General features: G+C 57.1%; 1 protein-coding gene across 3 annotated transcripts; it reads right to left on the bottom strand.

Annotated features, from left to right (window-relative positions):
* On the bottom strand, nucleotides 1-24,719 carry IGHMBP2 (immunoglobulin mu DNA binding protein 2). Of its 3 annotated transcripts, none has more exons than XM_019954875.2 (15): nucleotides 24,561-24,719; nucleotides 22,445-22,614; nucleotides 19,455-19,638; nucleotides 18,774-18,871; nucleotides 15,143-15,306; nucleotides 13,939-14,139; nucleotides 11,757-11,904; nucleotides 8,046-8,220; nucleotides 6,331-6,513; nucleotides 5,953-6,071; nucleotides 5,473-5,567; nucleotides 4,437-4,560; nucleotides 3,007-3,834; nucleotides 1,513-1,685; nucleotides 1-1,062 (listed from the first exon to the last, which is right to left on the bottom strand). In XM_019954875.2, the coding sequence occupies exons 1-15, from the start codon at nucleotides 24,644-24,646 to the stop codon at nucleotides 865-867; spliced, it is 2,946 nt and encodes a 981-aa protein (XP_019810434.2). In that variant the 5' UTR covers nucleotides 24,647-24,719; the 3' UTR covers nucleotides 1-864. The 3 variants fall into 3 exon arrangements, 2 of the variants coding, with proteins under 2 accessions (XP_019810434.2, XP_070639109.1); XR_011564971.1 differs by lacking the exon at nucleotides 1-1,062 and adding an exon at nucleotides 1,862-2,077 and having other exon boundaries at nucleotides 1,546-1,685; XM_070783008.1 differs by lacking the exon at nucleotides 1-1,062 and having other exon boundaries at nucleotides 1,515-2,077.
* Between the last annotated feature and the right edge of the window lie 3 nt (nucleotides 24,720-24,722).

Here is a 24,722-nt window from a genome sequence, read left to right as displayed (position 1 = left end):
TACTGTGGCTGTGTGCATGTTTTCACTTAATGTTTAAATAATTTATATTCCTTTGAAACAAATAAAGCTCTGAGAATAAAATAAAACATCCATCAGAGGTTCTCTTCCAGAAGGGACCCTGGAGCATCCCTCCGGGGGCTTCGGGTCTGCAGGCTTGGCTAGGCCGGGGCTCTAGGGGGCTCTTCCCTGAGACCACCACTGCAGACAGTGACACGGATGGGTGGCATGGCAGGGAGCCTCCCCAAACCACACCCAGACATGACCTCCGACCTCCAGGGCACCAGAACGGCCAGAGTCGCGTTGGTTGGGGTCAGGGTGGGGTCACTGCGGCCCCCAGGGAAGAGAGACAGGAACCGGCCCCAGTGAGGTCACAGACCAGCTACGGGCCAAGCCGCGAGTGGGGACATCCGGGAGAAGCGCTGGCTCTGAGACGTCCTCCGTCCTGTCTGACCTGAAGGGCGGGGAGCTGCCACCCTGGGCCGTGAGGCCGTCTGTCACCTTCACAGGGTCGCAGGCCCAGGCCCCAGTCCAGGGGAGAGCACGACCCGGCAGCAGCAGCCCACAGCGCTCCCTGGAGGGCGGGCTTGCAGGAGGCCCTCGGGGTGGGGGTGGGGAGCGCACGAGGGCTCCCACCCCCAACAGCAGCCCTGAAAAGCGGCCTGGGCTGGGATCCCCCAGGCTCTCCGCCTTGTCCCGAGTCATCAGAGAAGCTCATCGCTGGGTCCTTGGCAGGCACTTCACCCCGCGGCCGGGGGCCGATGTGGGTCTGGCTGCCACGCGACCGCGTAGAGCCGCCACCAGGAAGGGAAAGGCACTGCAGGTCCCGCTGGTCCCAGAGGCCACAGGGGCGGCAGGGCGCCCGCCTCACTTGCCCTTCTCCTTCCTCTTGCTCCGCCTCTGGCCGGTCAGTTCGTCCAGCTTCTTGTCCAGCCTCCTCTGCAGCTGGGCCCGCTTGGCCGGGTCCAGGGACCTGTCCTTGGTCCCACTGCCGGGGTAGAGGACCCCTTCCCGGCTGATCCTCTGCCGAGCGTGGGCGCGAGCCCTCTCCCCACAACCATGGACCTGGGGGGACACAACAGGCAGTGCTGGGCCAGGAGTGGGGACAGACGAGGCCCCAGTTCCACCCACACAGCACTCGGGGGCCATGAAGCCCCAGCATCGCCCTCGGAGGGGCTCCCTGCTCTTTCCACATGCTGACTCTCACCCACGGGCTCCCAGTGTGGGGTCGGGGGGCAGGAAGGGTCCATGCCCTGGCAGGGCTGGTGGCTAGAGCCCCAAATGCTTCCTGCCCCCTGCCTTGGGCTCAGCACAGACCCTCCACCAAGCAGACGGCAGTGCGGGGCGGGGTACCGTGCCTCCCCGGCAGGGCAGGGTCCACTTAGGGGTCACTCACACCCGCACAGGCCCAGTCTGTATGCGCACGACACACACACACAGGCCCATGGTTTGCCCGGAGCCCACCAGCCCAGGATCTGGAGACGAAGCCCGCCACTCTCCCCCAGGGCCGCGGACCTCGGGCAGGTGGTGGCTGAGGCAGTAGCGGCGGCCGCAGTGCAAGCAGAGCTGGCCCAGGGTCACGACGCTGGCCGTGCACTTGGCGAAGCCGCAGGTGTTGTCCGCCTTGATGGCAGCCAAGACCAGGGCATCAAAGTCCTCCTCAGCGGGCAGTTCTATGGCCGCGGGTCCTGTGGGGAGACAGGCGTCAGTCACCCCAGCAGGCGAGGACAAGGAAGTAGGATGCCAACTCCCCGCAGGGCCCACGTCTGCCCGTCGAGCAGCCTGGCCCAACCCCTGCCCTCAGGGCTGCCGCGCGTGAGCAGACGCTGACGGAGCGGGTCCCTCACGAGCCCATGGCCCTCACCGGACAGCGCAGCGGATGGTGCAGCTGGGAGCGTCCGGAAGGGGCCGGCAGACAGGGCGCGCGCGCCTCAAAGCTCACCCGCACAAATCCAGAGAGCATTTAAATATGAGCATATCCTCTACGTTGCTGACTGTAATTTCAAATCCCCAGACTAACCCTGCCATCCAGGGAAACACAGCATATTCGTTCACGGCCCAGTGTAAGGAAACATAACACCTATAACCAGACAGTTGTGTGGGAATCCTTTAAAGTTGTAAGGAAACGCTCAGAAGGGGGAAGGAGTCTATAATCCCTAAGCGGCGTTTTTAATTCTGGCGGCTTGAAGAAGCACCCGGCGGCTCCAGCTCCCCTGGTGTGGGCGCCGACTCCGCAGGGCACCATTCTCACGTGGTCGCCACCCACACCCCACCCCCAAAGGAGGACCATCCTGCGGCCACGCCCGTGCAGTCACGTGTTCTGAGCTTGGTGGAGGCAGGAGTCGGGTGTCCGCTCCCGTGGGGGGCGGGGGACGGCGTCTCCTGTCCCCCAGCACAGAGACCGCACACAGGGGCCGCTCACGACAGGAGCCAGCGCAGACAGGCCCGAGGCGGGGTCTGGGTGGTGCTTCCCAGGGCTCGGGGGCCCAGGGAAGAGGACCAACCCCACGGCCTTGCCTGGAGGGACGTGGCTGTGACAAGGCTCATGCAGAAAAGCCAGGCTGTGCCCTGGACTCTCAGCTTCAGCGTGACACTGCGTCGGGGTGGGTGGCGGGCGGAGCAAACTGACCCCGGGTGCCCGGCGGAGGCCAGCGTGGCACAGAGCGTGACGCAGGGGCACACGGCCCTGCCGGGGACCCCAGAGCCCGTGGAAGGAATGTCGCGGCCGTGCAGGTCGCCGTGACCCTCTGTGCGCCCGGGCCCTGCCAGCCGCGGCTGCTCCTCCGGCCCTCTCCCTGCAGGAGGAGCTCCGGTGGCCCGACCGGACCCTATACTAGGCCCTGAGGACAGAGGCCGCTGAGGCCAGTGTGGTCCCCGGGGGCTTAGGGTTCAAGATCCAGGACCCAGGCAGGGGCCCGCGGGAGGCGCCTTGCTTCTTCATGGTGGCAGGTGGGCCTCACCCTCCCAGTGGAGGGGACGCCACGCCTGCGCTCCCACGAGCCAACTTACCTCTCGCATCTTTCTTCTTCTTCTTTTCCGGCAACTTGCGGGGCGCGGGGCCCAGGGCGCGGGGCCCCTCCCTGGCCCGCTGCTCCTGCTGGGCCCCCGCCCTCTGCAGTCCCTCCAGGTGCAGCGCCTTCAGGTCCGGCTGGTCCCGGCCGCTCGAGTCCCTGACGGGGGGCTCCGGCTGCTTGCAGCTGGGGGTCTCTGGACGCAGAGGGGCTCTGCCATCGGGCCCCGCGGGGGTGGGCGGCGCCTCGGGGGTGGGCGGGGGCCTCTTGCTCACCGTGATGAAGCGTTCCCTCCCCTTCCCGGTGCTGTCGTGCCTCAGCCCGAACTCCTCCGCGATCTGGTGGACCCGCAGCCTGTCGCGCGGGTTCAGGGAGGCGGGGAACTCCAGCTGCGTCTTCTCACTCTCCACGAACTCCACAATCGCGGCCCTGAAGCTGTCTGCGCCGTCTCTGCTCCCGGCACCCTCCCAGCCGCCGCCTCCATTGAGGCTGGGCTGAGGCTGCGGCTCAGAGGAGCCCAAGGGCGCCCCGCTCGGCTTCTTCCGGCCTGGCCCGGTCCCCCCGGGGGCCCTCCTGGCTGTCGCGGCAGAGCCCCGGGGCTTTCCGCCTGCCTGGGCACCCTCGTGGGAGTAGTTCTCGGGGACGATGTCATCAAGATACTCAAAGGCCGTGCGCACCTCGCCGTGCTCCGTGAGGTAGTCCACCAGGGTCTTCAGGAAGGCGTGGTTGCTGACGGTGCGGGAGTCACAGACCACGGCCACGTGCCGCCGCGCGCGGGTGACCGCCACGTTGATGCGCCGGTCCTCGGCGAGGAAGCCCACTTCACCTGAACACCAGCCCGGGGGCACGGACAGCAGAGACTAAGGGACAGGAAGGCAGGCTCCCCCGTCCGCTGCCCTCCCCCAGAGGACCGCCCGCGCTCCGTCCGCCCCACAGCCGTGGGTCCCGTCCACAGGCTCCCCCGGCTGCTGTCTAGGACAGTTCTCTAGTCCTGCCTGGGGCTCTGGCAGTGACGCCTGCTGCTCGTCCCCAAGTCAGTACAGAGTCCTCTGCTGGAGCCCAGACCCAGGACACAGCCTGGGGCCCCAGCCAACACGCGAGGGACCTTGCGGTGCGCTCCTCCTGGCTTCACTTTACCCCTCCTTGTCTGTTTTCGACCTGACAGAGCCCATTCACTAACAACTGTTTCTGGGAAAAAGCTTCTTACCCGATGGAACATCCATCAGCCCTGGCTGCAGAAACCAGGCCCTGAGGCTATACTGGCCGTGGGGCCAGGAGGTGAGCTCTGGGCTCTCGGGGGCCACCTCCACAACCACTTCGAGAGGCTCGTGAGATCCTAGTTCCCCGACCAGGGATCAAACCCAGACCCTGGACAGCAGAAACGCCGGGTCCTAACCACTGGACTACGTGGAAGCCCCAGCCCCGCACCTTTCCTGTTGGATCTGACGAAGGACAGGATCACAGCCTCCTTCTCCCGGCCCTGGAAGCCATCGACGGACCTTATCTCAAGCTCCGGGAGCCTGTGTGCGAGGCTCTGTCTGAGCAGGTCCACCTGCAACACCGAGCAAGGCTTCGCACCACAGCTCACGTCGGGGCGGCCCCACACGCTGCCCTTTAACCCAGCGGAGGCCTGACCCCGCACAGCCGCTCGGCCCAGGCGGCCCGCAGCAGCCTCGGGGTGACGGCTTCTGAGCACCTCGCTTCCCACGGGTGTGTTCATGAACGACAAAGCAGCACACAAACGTGGCAGGGGTGACCCACACCCCAGCACGGACGCTCACGCCACCACGGCTTGGGCTCAGACACCCCCAGGCGTGCACCTCTGAACCGGGACGGCATCTCATGCACAGACCTCACGATCTGGGAAGCATAGTTCTTCCTACCAAATGAGACAGGCTTTGCCTTATGAGCACACAGGCCCTGAGAGGGGAGATGGGAAAAAAGCCCAAGAGAAGGGAGGCGATGTCTAGGGCGTCTGCTGCCCACCGCACCCTTCACCAGGCGGCGCCCCCGACCTTCCCCAGGAAGCCTCCGGAGACACCCAGCCCTGCGGTGTTCCACGAGCCAGAGAGCTGACTCGGGAGGGGGCAAGAACCTGGCAACTGGCCACAGCCACCAGCTCAGGTGTGGGCCAACCTGAGCCGGACTGGAGACTCCAAGCCAAGGCTCCCATGGGGACACCGTGAGACAGGCCACCCCAGGAGCGCGTGGACGGAGGCCAGCCTGAGGCTGCCTGGCCCCGCGAGCAGGCCCGGCAGTTAGCTGACACAGGGAGCCAGTGAGAGCCCGGGACGGGGTGGGGAAGGCACCGCCAGGGGCAGACAGACGGAGCTCTTGCTGAGGCCATCTGAGCCCTGGATGCAGTCGTGACGAGGTCAGTTGCACCCTGCAGCTCTCGGCCACCAGAGCCCGTCAACCACCCTCTCCGCCGGCCCCTCCGGTGGGGAGTCACCCTGACACACACCTGCAGGTTGTACGGCGTGATGACGGCGATGTCGGCGGCCCGGACGCCCGCGTCCACCAGCGCCTGGACGTGCAGGCCGACGAGGCGCACTTCACCTGGGGGGAGACAGGCGGCCCTTCAGCACAAGGGGCGCTCCACGGACGCCCGTCACCGGCCCTGGTTTCCTAAGCGCTTTTCCAGCTGTGACGACAGGCCCCTCCTGGGAGGGGACGCCGGACCCCACACACAAGGCTCAGGGCCCCCGCGGACGGGCCTCCTTTCTCAGTGAGGAGCAGGTGTGCGCCCCATCCAGCTGGCTGCCCCGAGGGGGGCCCCTCGCTGCCTGGGCCCCCTCTGCCTTGACCTGGGGCTGCCCGCCTGTCAAGCACACCCACAGTGCCCCACCGCCCAGGGCGCCTGGCTCAGGACCCCCCAGCCCTGCCCTCACGCGGCTCCTCTCTGATGCAGACCGCTGAGAGGGGCCCGGGCCAGCCTGCTCACCGGGGTTTCCTTTGGACTGCTCGTCGTCCTCCTCCAGCTCCAGCAGCCCACAGCCAGCCGTGTCCACCAGCAGCAGGGGCACGCCCGTCTCCTCGGTGGCCGCCACGCCCGGGAGGTCCCTGCACACAGGCCGACACTGAACACGGGAGGCCCCGGCGACAGGCAGGGCCCTGCTGCCCTTCCCGCCCCTCCCCAGCCCTGACCCCACAGCAGACAGCAGGGGGAGGGGAGCAGTCATTGTGATCGGAGGACCTCATCCTGGAGGAGCCTGACCCAGTGCTCTGGCCAGAAATCCAGTCTCAGAGGCGACCTCCATACCCACATCTTTACAGAATGCGGTTCAGGGGACAGAGGGCGGGGTACAGCAGAGTCACTCACCTCAGGAGGTGCCCGGCCACGGAAGGGTGGGCGGTGAGCTGCCCGTGGTACAGGGCCTCCGAGGCCCAGCGTGCGATGGCCTGGTGCATGCGGTACTGCACCGTCAGCATCCGCAGCGCCCCGGCTCCGTGCCGCTCCACCAGGCGCTCCATCAGGCTGAGCGACAGCCCCGCCAGCGCGGCCCTGCCCGGGGACAGCAGCGAGGGGGCCCGAGTCCCGAGGCAGCCTGAACCAGGGGCCAGGCGGGAGGCAGCCCTCAAAGGGGCCCGAGTCCCGAGGGCAGCCTGAACCAGGGGCCGGGCGGGAGGCAGCCCTCAAACCTCAGCCCACTTCCCTCCCAGAACTAAGGGAACGGCCCCCCGGAAGTGCCCACGTCCACCAGCGAGCCACGGAGCTGGGACCCAGCCAGGCCGCCCGGCACAGAGCCGCCCTCGGCCCACCGAGGGATGGTGCCCGGCCCTACTTCAGCCCCGCACTCCCTCCTAACCTCCCTGGGTTACCACTGTTCAGTACAGGCATCTACCAACAGCAGAGCCGTGGGCGTGAAGGGTGAAGGGACCCCAGTCCCAACCGCAAACCCAGAAACACACAGCACGACCCAGCCCACACGTCCCCCAAGTCACCCGACTTCCCCCCAGACACAGTTCCGTGCGCCTCCCCAAGGGCACATGGTCCACACAGAGGGCTGCTCCGCAGGCCCCTCAGGCCTCCTCAGGAACCAGCCGCTGAGCCCAGGCCCCCGAGCCCTCCTCCTGGACAGCATCCATGCCCACCCCTACCCGGACATCTGGCTCCCACAGGACAGTCCTCCAAAGCACACTCCCGTCCCCGCTTTATCCAGCCCGAAGTCCCCTCTAGATCCTCACTCTGAAGCCCCTGGCGGCTGGACGCCCTTTCCCTGTGGGACCCTGACCTGCACACCTCTCAGCGTTGGGGTCCCCGTTCCCCTCTTGCCGGCTCCACCGACAGCCTTGCTCGCACACCCAAGTCTCACACCTCCACCTGCCGCATTAGGGGACATCCACTCAACAGGCGGGGCCTGAGCACACTGCAGGTGGCCCACCCTCACGGGGCTCAGGTCTGACCAAGCTGTGGTCTGAAGGAGCAGCATGGGCACGCGCGGTGGACAGCACACCTGGCGGTGAGCAACAGCTGTGTTCTTGGAGCCGCAGCCCCGGGGGTGTCACAGCGTGACCGCCAGCTCACACCAGCGTCCGCGCGTCCAGAGAAGGCCCTGAGCTCAGAGTTCCCACCATCAGCTCCTGCTCTGCTTCACCCGGGGCCCCTTCCACGATCCCCATAGAGACCAAAGCCGGGGAAAGGCTAGTGACTTCCGCCCGACTACCTTATACCTTGTAGGTGACAGGTCTGCCACCTGCCCTCCAGCCCTGCCCGCTGCTGACCCGGGCCAGCCAGCCGCCCACCCCTGCTCACCACCCCCGCCACCTCTGGGGTCTGTGAGTCACACATCGTGAGAGCCTACTTCCTCTGTGTGGGGGTAACTGAAACTACACCTTCAATCAAAATGACCCCGGGGTTTCCCTCCCCTAAGTGGGGCTCAGATGCTGAGGGAGCCACCTGCCCCCCACAATCTTAACTCAGTCCATGGGCCGGGCTTCCCCACTGGTCCAGGGCCTCTGGGTGAGCCTGGGCTTCTGAGCTGGACTTGGAGGGACACACAAGGGGGTGGCGGGAGAGGGGCGGAGGGGTCTCACTTGTGGGAGACGATGGTGGGAGGCAGCTGCTTGTGGTCTCCGGCCAGGATGCACTTCCGGGCCTTCAGCAAGGGGATCCAGCAGCTGGCTTCCAGGGCCTGGGCACACTCGTCGATGACCACCATGTCAAAGTGGCTGTCAGGCAGCAGCTTTAGCGGGCCATCCGCAGAGGCGCCTGGTGGAAACCGGAGCCGTGAGCCTTCACAGAGGCGCTGACAGCGGCGGTCACCCCGGAAGAGACCCAACAAGCCACCGGCTCACAGTCTGGCTGCACGTTAAGGCTTGCACGGTGCGTTTGCCTCTTGGGATGAGGGGCAGCAGGGTGTTCCAGGGCTTGGGGCTCCAGCCCCTGTGTCTAGGTGTGAAGTGGTGAGCCCCAGCCATGGGCCACCCCAACACTTCGCTCACCAAAGTCAATCTCCCTTCTGGGGCTGGGACCCCAAAGAAGGCTGCCTTGATTGTAAATACTACTTCTGTGTCATTTTCTGAATTTGGAACTTAGTTAATTCTCTTTTTAGGTACTTTCCTGGACACACGGAACAATTAACTGCTGGGCGAAAATCACCATGTGCCCAAGGACACAAAACCATCACACCCAGTTCCTTCTTCCTGGACACAGAGCGGTTCAGCGGTCCCAGGACTTGGAGGGCCTCCGTCCAACCATCACCTGCCCATGAGCTAAGGGAGCAGGGCTGCAGGGGCGCCCAGGACAGGAGCCGCTCAGGAAAATCACTGGACAGACAATGACCACAAGGAGAAGAAACAAACCGGGGAAGGGAAGATGACCTGACCTCCAGCATCCCACACAGTACCATTTACAACGGTCAGTCTCCAACAAAAAGTTACAAGACAGACAAGGAAACGAAGTACGGCCACTCACGGGTGAAAAGCGATCAACAGAACCATTCGTGAGGAGGCCCAGATGGCGGACTTGCCAAACACACACTTTAACATCAGCTACTTTAAATGTGTACAAAGAGAAGAAGGAAGCCTCGTCTAAGGAGATAAAGGGCTGTCTGAGAATGATGTCCCACCAAGACTATCAATAAAGGGACAGAAATTACCTTTAAAATAAAGCCCCAAACTCATAACATTATAAATCAGTTATACTCTGGTATAAAATAAAAAGAAAAAAATAAATGATTTAAGCCATTAAAAAAAACCACACTCTGCAGTTGAAAACTATGATAACTGAAATTCACCGGAAGAACTAAACAGCAGATTTGAACAGGCAGAGCAACCAACAAACTTGAACTCAAGCCAGTGGAATTATTCAGTCAGAGAAACAGAACAAAAAAATAACGAAGGGCAATGCCCAGCACCTCGGAGACCCACAGGACACCATCAAGGGCACCAGCGAGCACATCCCAGGAGCCTGAGAAGGAAAGGAGAGAGAAAGGGGCCAAAAGAGTACTGGAAAAATAATGGAATTTGGAAGCTTCGCGAATCTGATGAAAAAACAGCACACAGACCTAGAGGACTCAACAAACTCCGAGTGGTTACCCAGAGGGAGCCACGGGCAGACTCGTCAGTCAAGCTGCCGGAAGACAGAGAAAGCGGGGCTCCATCACGTACAGCGGATCCTCAGAGACTGACGCTGCCGCCGTCTCATGAGAAACCGTGGAGGCAGAGCGTAGGGGCGGCACGTTTGTACACCTCGGTCAGCCGAGAACTCTGTCTCCAACAGGACGGTCCCTCGAAAACAGAGGAGAGAAAAGGTACGCCCAGGTGAAGAAAGCTGAGACCTGTCCTTCGAGAAACACTAAAGAGAGTCCTTCAGGGTGACATGAAGGATGCTAGAGAGGAACGCAAATTTACAGAAGAAGCAAAAGGCAGCAGTAAAGGCAACGACGCGGGGAAGTATAATAGACAGCGTGACGGTGTTAGTGCAATGCTGTCTTCGTCCTGTCTGATCTGAAAGACAACCGGACAAAGCAAGGATTACAGAGTAAATCAGAAGCTGGGCTCTGCTCCTGAGAGGCTGCAGCAGACAGACCCTCAGGGCCGCCCACCCAATCCCAATCCTGGCCTCCTAGCAGTCACACCCCGCGTAGCCCCTTCCCAGAAGTGTGGGTCAGACCCGGGCTTTGCTTCCAGCCAACAGAATACGGCCAAGGTGATGGGGGGTTCATGTCATGGTGATGTTACCAAAGACTGTAACCCAGCTTGCCAGAACACTCTCTTACTCACTGGCTTTTAAGAATCAAGTGGCCACGTCAGAAAGGCCTAAAGCCGCTGAACGTGGTCTCCAGCTGGACTGGCTGTTTTTATACCAAAGCAGACGTCAGAAGGCTTCCCAGGGGGCTCAGGGGTAAAGGATCCACTGCAGCGCAGAAGAAACAAGAGACAAGAGTTCAATCCCTAGGTTGGGAAGATCCCCTGGAGGAGGGCATGGCAACCCGCTCCAGTATACTTGCCTGGAGAATCCCATGGACAGAGAAGCCTGGCGGGCTACAGTCCATGGGGTCGCAAAGAGTCGGACACAACTGAACGACTAAATAATAATGTTTCAAAAAAGAGAACATACTAGGGATAACGAAGGTCGTTTCAGAATGATAAATTGGTTAATTAATAAAGAGAACATAACATTCAAACCCCTAATAAGAGAGCTACGGAGGACACGGGGTGAACACTGACAGAACTCCAAGAGGAAACAGACGTACGATTACAGCTGATTTCAACACCCCTCTCTCAGCAAGTGACAGGATGAGAAGACAGGAAGTCAGTAAGGATGCTGACAGGAAACTTCAACAAAACCAGGGAACGCTTTCCTTTCAAATGTGTACTGAACACTCACAAAGACCATGTTCTGGACCATGAAACAAATCTCGATGAAATGATCCAAGTTGTACACAGTATATCGTCTGCCCACATGGAATTAAACGAGAAATCAACCACAGGAAGACATCTGGAAAATCCCCAAATATATGGAAAGAGAATGACACAATTCTAAATAACCGTGGGTCAAAAAAGAAAAGGGAAATGAGACGGTATTTCACAATGAATGAAAATGCAAACACGCACGTTAGAAGTTACGGGATGCCATGGAAATAGTGCACGGGGAAACACTCATAACACTAAATGCCTACAGCACAGAGATGACGGTCGCAAATCAATACAAACCAAAGCCCTCCCCTTCCACGTGAAGAAAAGAGAGACTGAAGAGCAAATTAAACCCAGGCGAGCAGACAGAGAGAAATCACATGAACCAGTACGGAGATCAGTGCAACAGAAAACAGGAAAACAACAGAGAGAGCTGCCGACACCAAAAGCTGGCGCTGTGAGATCGCTAAAATTAATATCCCTCTTGCCAGAAGATCAGAGGAAAAAAAATAGGATGCAAGTTACCAATCTCAGAAGTGAAAGAGGTAACATTGTCACAAATGCTACAGATATTTTTTTAAATGATAAGGGGTTATTATGAACAATTTTATGCCTGGGAATTGAAAGACTTAAACACACAAACTCCTTGAAAGACACAAGCTCTTTTGAGAAGAGACACCCTGAATATTCTACGACAATTAAGGAAACTGAATTTGCAATTAAAAACCTCCTGAGAAAAAAACTCCAGACCCAGGGGGCTCCACTGGTGCATTCTACCAGATTTCAGACACCTCTATGAAACGCTCTCAGAAAGCGGAGGAAGCGGGCACACTCCCCACCTCCGTGGGGCGCCGAGGCGGGCGGGGCAGTGGACGCAGGGCCCCTCACCCGTGTTTGTGGTGAGGACCACACTGGCCGCCGCCAGGCTCTCCAGCATGGCTGCCTCCTCCCTGTCCTTCAGCTCCTTCCTCAGCAGCTTGATTTCATCTCGAAAATTACTCTTCTCTCTCTTATCCTGGGTCTTTCTGTTTTTCGCCTACAAAGAAAAGGAAAGATAGTAATTCTGACTCAACTTTGCTTTTTTTAGCTCCTTTTAATTCACAAAGCACTTTTATTTATCATCAATTGGTGCACTTCCCTAAGGTCCTTCAAAGGTGATAAAAAGTCCAAAGTCTCGGGCCTTGCCTAGTGCTCCAGGGGCTAGGGCTCTGTGTGCCCAGCACAGCAGGCCTGGGCTCAACCCCTGGTGAGGGAGCTAGGGTCCACGCGCCACAACTAAAGATCCTGTGCCTCAACGAAGACCCAGCACAGCCAAAGAAATACATTATAGGGGTACTCTTTCTGCCCCCTTCTGATGCCTATGTCAGAAGCTTTCTCTATCTCCTTTATACTTTAATAAAACTTTATTACACAAAAAAAAAAAAAAAAAAAAGAAATACATTATATGTTTTTTTAAAGTCTTTCTTCAAAGAGCAACAGATCCACGTAGGTGACGTCCTGACTGGCCTCAGGGCCCTCAAAGCCACTGTCAGCTGTACAGGGAGAGGCCGGGGGGAGAGGCCGGGGGGAGAGCGTGGGGCCCCAGAGAACAGTAAACTCAGCCCAGGGGAGCCGGCCCCGCCCCGCAGACATCAGCAGTGCTCCCGGGGAAGAAACGGCGCCCGCTGCTGCAGGACTGGGTTTCGGTGGTCTACACAGAGGGAGGCGGAGCTCCTCTCAGTTTTCCACACTCGTCAGGAGAGGAAAATATTTGCTTCAGCCCCTAAATGTTCACCTAGACCTTGACTTACTTCCACACTCAAAAGACACATAACCCCTTCCTTATTTGTGGTTTCTACTTGGAAAGGATTTCGGGAGGAGTGACAAGAGGGACGCCTACCTTACAGAGAAGAGAACCTAAAAGCACAGATTTAAAAAGGACCGAGAGGGCCTTCCGCGGCTGTCCAGTGGGTAAGACTGTGCTCGCTCCCAGTGCAGGGGGCACGGGTTTGATCCCTGGTTGGGGAACTAAGATCCCACATGACCTGCAGCTCAGCCAAAAAATTAAAAAATAATCAGGAACAAGAAAATGAAGCCATCCACATGCGTGGTGGCATGGATCACATCAGTGCAGTCCTCCAGCGTCTTTAACCCTGAGTGACCCTGCGAGTGCCCTGTCTGCCCCCGGAGTCCCCACTACCCTGTGGGCCTCGGAGAAGGCCGAGTCTCCACGCCAGCCCTGTGAGGCCTGGACACAAGGAGGTGGGCTGGCGGTGAGCAAACACAGGGCGGACGTGCGACCCACTGACCTATCAGCTACCAAGTTCTTTCTCACAAGGATTACATTCCACTTTTTTGCTTTTTCTTTCTGGCTAAGCTGGGTCTTCGTTGCTGTGCATGGGCTTTTCATCGTGGTGGCTGCTCCTGCTGGGGAGCTCAAGAGCTCAGCTCCGGGCTCGAGCACACAGGGTCAACAGCTGCGGTGCACACGGGCTTGTCGCTCCGCAGCACGTGGGGTCTTCCCGGATCCCTGCTCTGGCAGGTGAGTTCCTAACCATTGCACCAGCGGGGATGGGGAGCTCAAGAGCTCAGCTCTGGGCTCAAGCGCACAGGGCCAACAGCTGCGGTGCACACGGGCTTGTCGCTCCGCAGCACATGGGGCCTTCCCGGACCCCTGCTCTGGCAGGTGGGTTCCTAACCACCACACCAGCCGGGAAGCCCCTACAGTGTGTTTTATATTAATGGACTGAAAAATTAGGGAGGATGCATATTTTCTGAGTTTTACTTTGGGCTTGCTTTTTTTTTTTTCCTTGCCATTATTATCCAGCCAACATGCCAGACACAAGGAGCCCTTAAGAGCAATGTTTCCTGCACAACAACTGCTCGCCTCTTCATGAAACCACCCTGAAGACAGTGAGTCCCCATTTGGTGCTGAGCACAGGCCTGCAGCAGATACGGGCAGGCCCAATGTTTCAGGCTGGTCTGTGACTCAGCGAAGGCCAGAGAAACCCAGGAGGATGCCACTCACTCCTGGCAAAGACCGCAGATCAGAGAGCCACACGAGGAGCAGACACAGCCGAGAGCTACTCACCCAGGCCTGGTCGATGTCCCTCCTGATGTCGGCCACGATCCGGGCGCTGTCGCTGCGCGCTAAGACCGCGTCCAGCGAGTGCTGCTGGATGGAGTCCAGGAGGCGGGCTGGGTGGCCGAGGCGGAGAATCCTCTGCTTCCACTGGGCCAGCCGCTCCACCAAGTTGTCCACAGCGACGTTAGAGGGTGCACAGCACAGAACCTGGGGGGCACAGCTCGAGCTCGGCTTGGGGGTTTCTTTCTAAATGAAATCACCTAAGTTTACATTACAACAAGTGGGAAGTCCTAAGGTTAAAGAGAGAAGGGTGGAGCGTGTACAGCTGGTGACGTTACGGGGCAAACATCCGGCTGTGAGGACTGGTGCAGATGACCTGACGGACACGCCACCACACACGGACACGACATCTGGGTTCTAGACCTGAGGTCGAAAGAACCTACGGGGCTACCGAAGACCAGAGAAGCTGACCGGCAACCAGAAGGAAAGGCCTCAAAGTGTCCTGGGATGGTCAGTCAGGGCTAGGACACCCGTCTCTCTGAGGACTGAAGGAGCAAACGCTGCAAAGGCTTAGACGGGTGCCTGGTTCATAAGAAGGACCCAGGGAACATCGACCTACAGATCTTGACTGTTACTGCTCCAGTTCTTATCCTTATCCAATATTTATGACCCAGCAAGGTAGCAAGCGCTTCACGTGCTCAGAATCCATGATAACTCGTGTTGAGGGTAAAAGAGCCTCTCTCAACCGTTAACAACCTAAGTGCATGGTAACACACACCATCGCATCCCACATCTCAGGAACCGGGAACCGGCCATCTGCACAACTAACGGGACTCTTGAATTAACCAAAAAAGGTCTGTCTCCCATGACTGGCCGCAGGGCCTTCTCCTGAAGGGCACAGACGGGCCGGGTCACCTGCATGCCCAGCAGGGGCCTGAGCACACAGCACGGGTGCTGAGCGGGTGGCTCCTGGACTGTGGCCCAGCGGACAGTGCCCCAGGCCTCCCCAGTCCAGACCCACAGCCCCGAGGACAAGCCCACACCCCCAGCGCTGTCAGACACCAACAGGGGCGCAGCCTAGCGGTCAGTCAGTAAACGCCTGGGAACGTTCCTACCCGAGTCCTGGAACCTGGCTGGGGCCCTTCAGGGGCCTGCGAGCGCAGCAGACCCGAGTGACAGGTGTCTGTGGGGACGCGGTGCCCACACCCACCTTTGAGCCCCGTTTCACAGCTTGAAGGATGATCTCCACCACGGTGGTGGTCTTCCCAGTGCCCGGGGGCCCGTGGATAATGGCGAGTTCCTTCTGGGACAGCGCGAACAGGACCGCTTCCTGCTGGGAGGTGTCCAGGGCGGGGTTGCAGAAGGTCAGCGGGGCTGCGGGACAAGCGACAGTGAGGCTCCGGCCCCCCGTGACCCAGTGCCGTTCCCTCAACCCCACCCTGATGGAAATACAGGATGTCGTGTGACAGGGAGAGAGCTGGCCCTCCCCTGGGTCAGCAGGCAACACAAAGTCAACCTGCGTGGTTTTCAGAAGTCTTCCCCTGGACAGGAATCCACAGGCCTGTGTGCAGGCTCCTGGGGGACCGTCCCCGGCCGCCCGCCGCTGCTCCGGCGCGCACAGCCTGCAGTGTTCACCACCTGTCCCTTTACTGACAAAGGCGGCCAACTCACGCTCCAGAAAAACAGATTCCTGGGAAGTAAATGTCTCTTAGAACATATCTGTTCCCACCCTAGTGCTCCTTTTTATGCGCCCATAAAACAAAAGCAAACAATGAAAAAGAATCACTAGCAGATCCAGGATGGTATTTCTAATCTGAATCTTCCATAAGCGAGACCGACAATCTGCTTCGTAAGCTCTGTGCTCAGAGCCAGTGCCGCTGTGTCCAGCCCCGAGTCCACAGCCTCCAGCCCACACTGCCCACTGCGGAGATGACGGTGCTGGCTGACCGCGCGGGCACAGGGGGCTGATGGGCAAGCCTGAAACACTTGCAGGCAGCATGGGAACCTGGCAGCCAGAGCTCCTGCGTGCGTCCTGGCCCGCCACACCGTGCCCCTGCTCCCCTGGACGCCGGGTACAACCAGGGCAGGCGTGCAGCTGTAAACACAGCAAGGACAGTGCTCACTTCCTTCCCAGCTCAGAGCAGCCTCTCACTACCTGGCCGGCAGAAATAAAATCTTCTTTGAGAAAACTGACAGGCTCTAATTGTGTATGTATGGCTCTTGTTGTTTGCTTGCTAAGTCGTGTCCCACTCTTTTACAACCCCATGGACTGTAGCCCTCCATGCTCTTCTGTCCATGGAATTCTCCAGGCAACAATACTGGAGTGGGTTGCCATTCCCTTCTCCAGGGGACCTTCCCAACCCAGGGATCGAACCCAGATCTCCTGCACTGGCAGGCAGATTCTTCACCACTGAGCCACCAGGGAAGCCCAGAAACAAAATCTCATTTAAATGTGCTTTCAGAATTTGAGAAAGTATTGGGCTGGCCAAAAAGTTCATAAGATGTTACAGAAAAACCTGAACAACTTTTTTGGCCAACCTCATAGGAAGCAGCCCTGAGCTTACAGACAACACTACCAGGGTATCAGCCCAAGTGTGACAGGAGGAGGGCGTGGGGTGGCCCTTGCATTAGAACCCCTGAAGAGATGTTGCATAAACCGCAAGTCCAACATCTGGAGAACTGTTCAGTGAAGGGCAGCTGCTTGACGAGGTAACAAACCCCTCTCAAAATGAGGTTTTCCCAGACACTGAAGGGGATGAGAGAGTGCACAGACCAGCGTGAGAACAGTGGGTGTGTGTGGGGGGGGTGTGTGTGTGTGTGTGTAAGTGAAAGAAACACCCTATCTACGTGGATGTGGAAAAACAGCTATCTGAATACACACGCCCGTCAGTGAGGCTACTCTACGTGACACGTGTTTCGGTGATTTCCCCCCTCTTGTTTATACGCTACTTTATTTCCAAATGTTCTGTGACTAACACCCGTCACACTTACAATCAGATATAAGCTGTCCTCAATTTGAAAGACACAGAAAAAATAATCAGATGTATTGAGGACTGAGATTCTTCAAACCATAAGAAACTGCTATCGGGCATAAAGCACTGGGTTGGCCAAAAGATTCGTTCACACCCTACAGGTGTGGTGGGAACCAGCGCCGTCGCTGCCGTCTCAGGGAGCAGAGGTGCCCGGGTCGCAGCCGGCATCCAGGGGAGCAGGCACATGCAGGCGCTCTGGCTCAGAGGCTCCGATGCAAGCGTGTTTCAGTCCAGTCTGTCGGGGTAGCACCCTGCGCCCATGGCGTCAGCGTGGCATCTCTGTAGTGGACGCCTCGGTAGAGACTGTGGATGTTACGTTTTCCATAACACTGTATGTTGCTGTCGCTGTTGTTCGCTTGCTAAGTTGTGTCCGACTCCTTACAACACCATGGACTGCAGCACACCAGGCCCCTCTGTGCTCCACGATCTCCTGAGTTTCCTCAAACTCATGTCCATTGAGTCGATGATGCCATCCAACCATCCTATCCTCTGTTGCCCCGTTCTCATTCTGCCCTCAATTTTTCCAAGCATCACGGTCTTTTCCAATGAGTCGGACGTTTGCATCAGGTGGCCAAAGTACTGGAGCTTCAGCCTCAGCATCAGCGCTTCCAGTGAATATTCACGGCTGACTTCCTTTAGGACTGACTGGTTGACCTCCTTGCAGTCCAGGGGCTCTCAGGGGTCTCCTCCACACCACAGCTTGAAAGCATCAGCTCTTTGACACTCAGTCTTCTTTGTGGTCCAGCTCTCACATCCACATGTGACTACTGGAAAACCACAGGTTTGACTAGATGGACCCTTGTTGGCAGCGTGATGTCTCTGCTTTATAAAACACTGTCTAGGTGTGACATAGCTTTTCGTCCAAGGAGCAAGAGTCTTTTAAAATTTTGTGGCTGCAGTCACCATCTGCAGTGATTTTGGAGCCCCCACCAAAAAAAGTCTGTCACTGTTTCCATTGTTTCCCCATCTATCTGCCATGAAGTGATGGGACTGGATGACATGATCTTCATTTTTTGAATGCTCAATTTTAAACCAGCTTTTTCACTCTCCTCTTTCACCTTCACCAAGAAGCACTATAGTTCCTCTTTACTTTTTTGCCGTTAAAGTGGTATCATCTGCATATCTGAGGTTCTTGGTATTTCTCCCAGCAGTCTTGATTTTAGCTTGTGATTCACCTAGTCCAGCATTTCGCATGATGTACTGTGCACATAAGTCAAATAAGCAAGGTGACAATATACAGCCTTGATGTACTCCTTTTCCAAATTTGAACCAGTCCATTGCTCTATGTCCAGTTCTAACTATGGCTTCTTGTCCTGCATACAGGTTTCTCAGGGGGCAGGTAAGGTAGTCTGGTATTCCCATCTCTTTAAGAGTGGGAATTTTTATTACACAGCTTGTTGTGATCCACATAGCCAAAGGCTTTAGCATAGTCAATGAGTAACACCTTATGGAAAAACCCAAACGAATCTTTGGGCCAACCCAATATGATCAGCCATCCTCTGTTCTCTTCAGGTCACTGACCCAGAAGAAATATCCTCCCCCTTCAAAATGAAATACTCAGATACATTAGAAACAGCATTATTTAAAAAAACAACAGAATGAGCCACTTCTTTGACACTGTGTGCAGGCAACTGACTTGTTCAAGAAAGTGACACAAAGAAATTTATAAAAAGACACTAAATTAGACTTCTCCCCGCGCATTTGCAAACTCTTGTTAAAATCGCCCAAGATCGCACTGGTCACGGTCACACCGGTCACGACAGTACCCATAGTGACTTCAATCAGGAAAGGAAAATCAAGAGCTCTTACGCATCTCGCTGGGAGGACTGGGGTCCGATGTGCCGAAAAGGACCTCTATGAGTGAGGACGCAGGGCCAGCGTGATGCTTCTTTAGGGAAATCAGAGCTCTGCCAAGGGACGGGGAAAATGAGGAGCTTAGAGACAAACAGGACTAACACGGCACCTGGGGCCCCCGCAACACCGCCGCCACTGCCCACCATCTCCCGCAGTGCTGTGTGCTCAGCTGCTCAGTCATGTCCAGCTCATTATGACCACATGGACTGGAGCCCACCAGGCTCCTCTGTCCATGGAGACTGATTCTCCAGGCCAAAATACTGGAGTGAGTTGCCATTTCCTCCTCCAGGGGATCTTCCCAACTCAGGGATCGAACCCAGGCCTCCTACACTGCAGGCAGATTCTTTACCGTCTGAGCCACCAGGGAAGCCCGCCATCTCCCTCAAGGGGCATGCAACCAACCCCAGACCCCAGGTACTTGCCGTCTTCTCCAGCAGGAATGAGATATGTTTAGGGAAAATGTTACGTGTGATTTCCGGAGAAGGCAATGGCAACCCACTCCAGTATTCCTGCCTGGAGAATCCCAGGGGCGGGGGAGCCTGGTGGGCTGCCGTCTATGGGGTCGCACAGTCAGACACGACTGAAGCGACTTAGCAGCAGCAGCAGTACGTGTGATTTCCAGTTACGTACACTTACTTTTTCAGTCGCTTGTAAGTCACGTCGTTGGCAAGCTTCAACAATCTGTAGGAATGCTCTTGGTCCAAACTCAGCTGGGAATCGTGGGACTCATCAAAGGCCACGGTGACCGCTTTCTGGGTGATGCGGGTCAGGATCCCAGTGGCCAGCTGACCGCTTTCGTCATACAGACCCACGATGTCACCTGCAGGAGCAAAGACCAGTTACGTAAACGCTGAACAAAGTTAAACAAGAATTACTTCATTCAACAAACGCCAGCACATTTCAACTACTGTAACTGTTACTTTCATTAGAAATGAAGTTAGTAGCAGCAAAAAAAAAATACTTCTAACTCACATTACATAATTAAATTCACTTGCACGAAAGGAACTGTTTAACACAAACATGACAGTCAGTAAGATATTTAAAGTCTTCCTCTGCGCCTGGCACTGTTCTGGGCGCTGGTCTGTATCAGGAATAAATCACAGTCCCTGCCCTCACTTTGGGAGGAGGGAAGCAAACAGAACCACCTGGCGGGGTCAGCGCCAAGGGCTTCAGTGAGAAGACGGGCAGAGTGAGCACGGGGTCACTGCAGGGCATGTGGGACGGGCTGCTCTGCGGGGAGACAGGTAAGCAGGGCAGGCCCCGAGCAGAGTGGCCACAGGAGCTCAGCTGGGGGAGAGCACTTGAGGTGGAAAGGGAACACTGCTGAAGGAGGGAAGGGGGTGCTGTCCACTCAGCTGGGCCTCCCGCCCCTATGACAGCTCTGGTGACTCAGCCTCCACCAAGCGAGTCTGAGGGGCACGGGGCACTCGACCCACACTCAAGCGAATCAGGGTTTCACATGCCCCTCAGGGATAAGCCTGGGGCCAATCGGAGCCTGAGACTTTTGCCCGGGCAAGCTGGAAGGAGGCCCTCACCCTTCCCTGCTAGACCAGAAACCAGAGAAGACGGACAGGCTGCAGCTGCCACCCCATGGGGCCTGAGAAGGAGCCAACCCAGAAGAGGGTGAAGCCAAGACACAGAGAGGAGCTGGGCCCAGGCGACCCCTCTGAGCCCAGGGCCACCTTCCAGTGGCCGCAGCCCATGTGCCCCTTCCTGCCCAAGCCTGCCAGGCTCAGCACTCTGTCCCGTGAACACCAACAGTTCTGCCCAAACCAGAGTCCACATGGAGATTCAGCCAGAGCCCCCACGTACTCACACCCCCTTTATCCTGAGTCAGAGTCCACACCACACATCAATAGGCACCAGGCGTGATTTCAGTCCAGACCTATTTTCCTTCTAGGAAACGGGTTTCATCTGTACCTTGAATCTGTCCTGTCTCCCTCCCCACTTCTAAAGACAGAGGAGGTGGCAGCAGTCCCCTGCCTGGGCGCAAGGCCTGGTTCTGTGCATGGGGTGGGGGAGTCTCCGTGGGCTGAGTGCTGGGGCTCCAACCCCACTGCGCCTTCCCCACCAGCCGCCCTGATGGGCCCCACATTGCAGAGTTCACATCTCTAAGCTACAGAGCCTTAAAACTGCTCCGCAGAAGATGGAAACCTAACATCCAACCTGACCTATGTCTGATCGGGAGCTGTAGCAACACATCAGATTTCAGATCTGTGCTTTTCCACCTAAAGGACCACCCTCCTCCAACTTTCTGTGTATCAGTTACTCATCAACCTCGAAGGTCCTGCCCTCCACAGCACTTCTTAACTGAACATAATACATTTTCCCTTTGGTTTGCAGAGTTTACAAACGCCCAGCAGGGACATTCGGTCCTGCCCACTTAATCCTGATGGTAAGGCCGAAAGCTCAACTGTCTTTAGAGGACAGATGACTTGACTCCTGGCCCCTCAGCAACACACTGTGTAAGATCTGACTCCGACCATCAGCTTCCCCTCCTCCCATCTGTCTCCAAATGCAGCCAGGATTCCAACAAGCGGGGGGCAAGAGGCCAGAAAGTCAAAATATGAAACCAACAAACCCTGTCATCACCAAATCAGGGCTGAGAGACTTTTCCAGAAAAGCGCAGTGCTTGGCAGTGCTGCCGTCTCCGTTTCCAGGTCTGATTGAAAACGAGAGTCCCAGGTGTGAGGTTAAGAAGCTTCTTCAAACTGCCCCTTCTTTCCAACACAGCTGCCACAAGTTTAGCCAAAGTATCCTTAGTACAAGGAAGGTCTGGGACTACACAGCTATGGACAACGAGCCATCTGGTCCGGGGCTACCGGGAGGGGAGGCGGCGGGAGGTTCAGGAGGGAGGGGACGTACGTCTACCTACGGCTGATCCATACTGATGCATGGCAGAAGCAACACAACATTAGAAAGTGATTACCCTCCAATTAAAAATAAAATTTAAACAAAGAAATACATATACTGTGATATTACGGGAAAAAAAAACAAGAAGCGAGAGTCACGTGTAACCTTACATCTTCTCACGGCTACGTTTGTGTGTTGTTGTGTGTGTGTACTCAGTCATGTCCGACTATTTGTGACACCATGGACTGTAGCCTGCCAGGCTCCTCTGTTCATGGGATTTCTCAGAAAAGAATACTAGAGTGGGCTGCCATTTTCTTCTCCAGGGAATCTTCCCAACCTAGGGATCGAACCCATGCCTCCTGCATTGGCAGGCTGGTTCTTTACCACGGAGTCACCTGGGAAGCCACATTAACAACCAAAAAGAAACAGGCAGTTTTAACAGTAGCTTACTTAATCCGATATGTGAAAAATATTTTCATTTCCAAACACGATTGGTAGTCATAGAAATCACTCTCTTTTTTTTACAGCACTAAATCTTCAAAATCTCTTGTGCATTTTACATGGGCAGGAATCACCAGCCATATTTCAGCTGTTCAGCTGGTGTCTGCTGGTCTGGACAGTGCCGATCTAAACCACCAGAAAGCCTCATAACTGCTGGAGAGTTCTCCACTGCAATGCTTTATTCCCTAGCTGGTCCTATGTGACTAGATCTTTACAACCCACATCTGAAGACTGCAATATTCAACACACACCCTTGTCAACAAAGTACACACCGGAAGTAAAGCTGTTACTAGGAAGCACAGCTGCAGACACGCATCTCCTGGGCTCGAGGGTAATGAGCAGCCGTCCGTACAGCCCGGTCCGCTGGCTGGATACCTGCAGCTTCAGCAAACAGACGCCTCGGCTCTGGAGTTCCTTCAGAGAGACATTTTCCTGCCAGGATCTGGGAAACACCCAATGTTGAGACTTCAGTATTTGTATTTTACCAGTTTTTACTTCCAAACGTGCAGGAGGAACAGAGGAAATCTATGCACTGCTGCTGCTGCTGCTGCTGTGTCACTTCAGTCGTGTCCGACTCTGTGCGACCCCACAGACGGCAGCCCACCAGGCTCCCCCATCCATGGGATTCTCCAGGCAAGAACACTGGAGTGGGTTGCCATTTCCTTCTCCAATGCAGGAAAGTGAAAAGTGAAAGTGAAGTCGTTCAGTCGTGTCTGACTCTTAGCGACCCCATGGACTGCAGCCCACCAGGCTCCTCCATCCATGGGATTTTCCAGGCAAGAGTACTGGAGTGGGATGCCATTGCCTTCTCCCAAGTCTATGCACAGGAAACTCCAAACCTGCCTCCTCTCAAACCTGTTCCTCCTACAGCCGCCCATGCCCTCCTCGCGGTGCCCCCACTCACCTTTGCCTTCTCTCCTGGGCCCTGTGAGTCACTGTCCCACCAGGCACCCCCATTTGTACCCAGAATCCACTCCTGCACCCTCACTGCCGAGGGCCATCCTCTGCCCAAGAATATAAAATAAGAGGGACTCCTCTGGCCATTCAGCAGTGAAGACTGTGCTTCCAATTCAGGAGGCAGAGGTTCAACCCCCAGTTGGGGAATTAAGATCCCACGTGCAGCTTGTCACACTCACTCTCACACACACACACACACACACACACACACACATAAAACTATAATACAAGCTTCTTCCCCAGGTCCTTTTCAATCGGACCCCTGTGCATCTTTCCACGGGTGCTTACTCTGTACTCCGGTCAGTGCTGAGCCCTTGACTTTTAGATCACTGCATCCCCACCTCACTGGTTTGCTGTAAGGATGATCTCATTTTACAGACAAGATGACTAAGGCTGCAAAGTCACCCAGCCATAAATGATGGAGCCCGGATTCCACTGAGGACAACAGGAGTCCCCACTCTCAATCATCATAATCAAAAACTTCTAAATCAAATCCTCTCCACTTAGGCAGCACAGTAGTTGAGTACAAACATCAGCCCGCGTGACCTCAAATCCTGGCTCACCCTGTGTTACCTGGGGCAAGCGACTTAACTTCTCCATTCCAGCCTCCTTAGACCCAAGATGAGAATCGGTTACCGTAGTAACCAATTTCCCAGAGTTGATGCGGGGTTTACAGCGACTGATGCCTGTGGAGTGCTTTTACACGCCTCAATAAATGTCAGCTCTCAGTTTCAGCCTTAGGGGTAAAAGCCCGACGTTTTCAGGGCTCCAGTCCTGGCTGCAGGGGTGCGCTGCTTTCCCACATCTCCTCCAGGAAACTCCTCCCCACAAACTCTTTAACCCCTATTCTTCTGTAAGCTGTGCTCAGGCACCACCGCCTCCAGGAAGCCATCCGCCGCTAAGGCTTCGCAGAGTCGGCGGTCCTTCCCTCACCCCCTCCACTGCATTCGGCCTGCACACACAGCTCAGCACCTGTCAGGCTGGAAGCGGGCCGTTCGCGCCCCCGCCGGCCCCTTCTGCTCACACCGGTCGCCCGGGGCCCATTACCAACCACTCCGTCCCATTCGAGGCCCGGCACGGAACAGGCGCAAGCACTGACGGGGGGAAGAGGAGGGAAGAGGGCGGAGAACACGATGGGGATGGAAGTGGGGAGACAGGCTGGGCCCCCGCGGCAAAGTTCAGAGGGGCACTTCAGGGGGAGAAGACCCTTCCAAGGGGGTCCCCAAAACGGAACGGGCGCCCCGGAGAGTGAAGAGGCTTCCATCCCTGGAGGCGGCCAAGCCCCCTTCACAGTCAGGAGGGCAAATCCCGGCCCTAAGCTTGTCAGGCCGAGCCCCCGGAGGCTTCATCTGTGGGGTCTCAGCTGGGAGAGGAGGGGGCCCTGGGGGAGACGCCGGGCCGACCCCGAGAGGCCCGGGCCGGCGGCCGTACCTGCGCTCCTCGACCTCCGCGTCTCTCTCGAGCTCCAGCAGTTCCAACTGCTTGGTCACGAAGCTCTCCACAGGTGTCGAGGCCATGGCCGCAGTCCGGCCCGGGCCCAGAGCCGCGGAGGTCCGGCTGCAGCGCGCGGCGCTGCTCCCGGCCGGACCCGGT

The sequence above is a fragment of the Bos indicus genome, chromosome 29 (genome assembly GCF_029378745.1).
Source record: "Bos indicus isolate NIAB-ARS_2022 breed Sahiwal x Tharparkar chromosome 29, NIAB-ARS_B.indTharparkar_mat_pri_1.0, whole genome shotgun sequence".
In the NCBI taxonomy this organism is placed as follows: domain Eukaryota; kingdom Metazoa; phylum Chordata; class Mammalia; order Artiodactyla; family Bovidae; genus Bos; species Bos indicus.
This window is presented reverse-complemented; position numbering and strand designations above follow the sequence as displayed.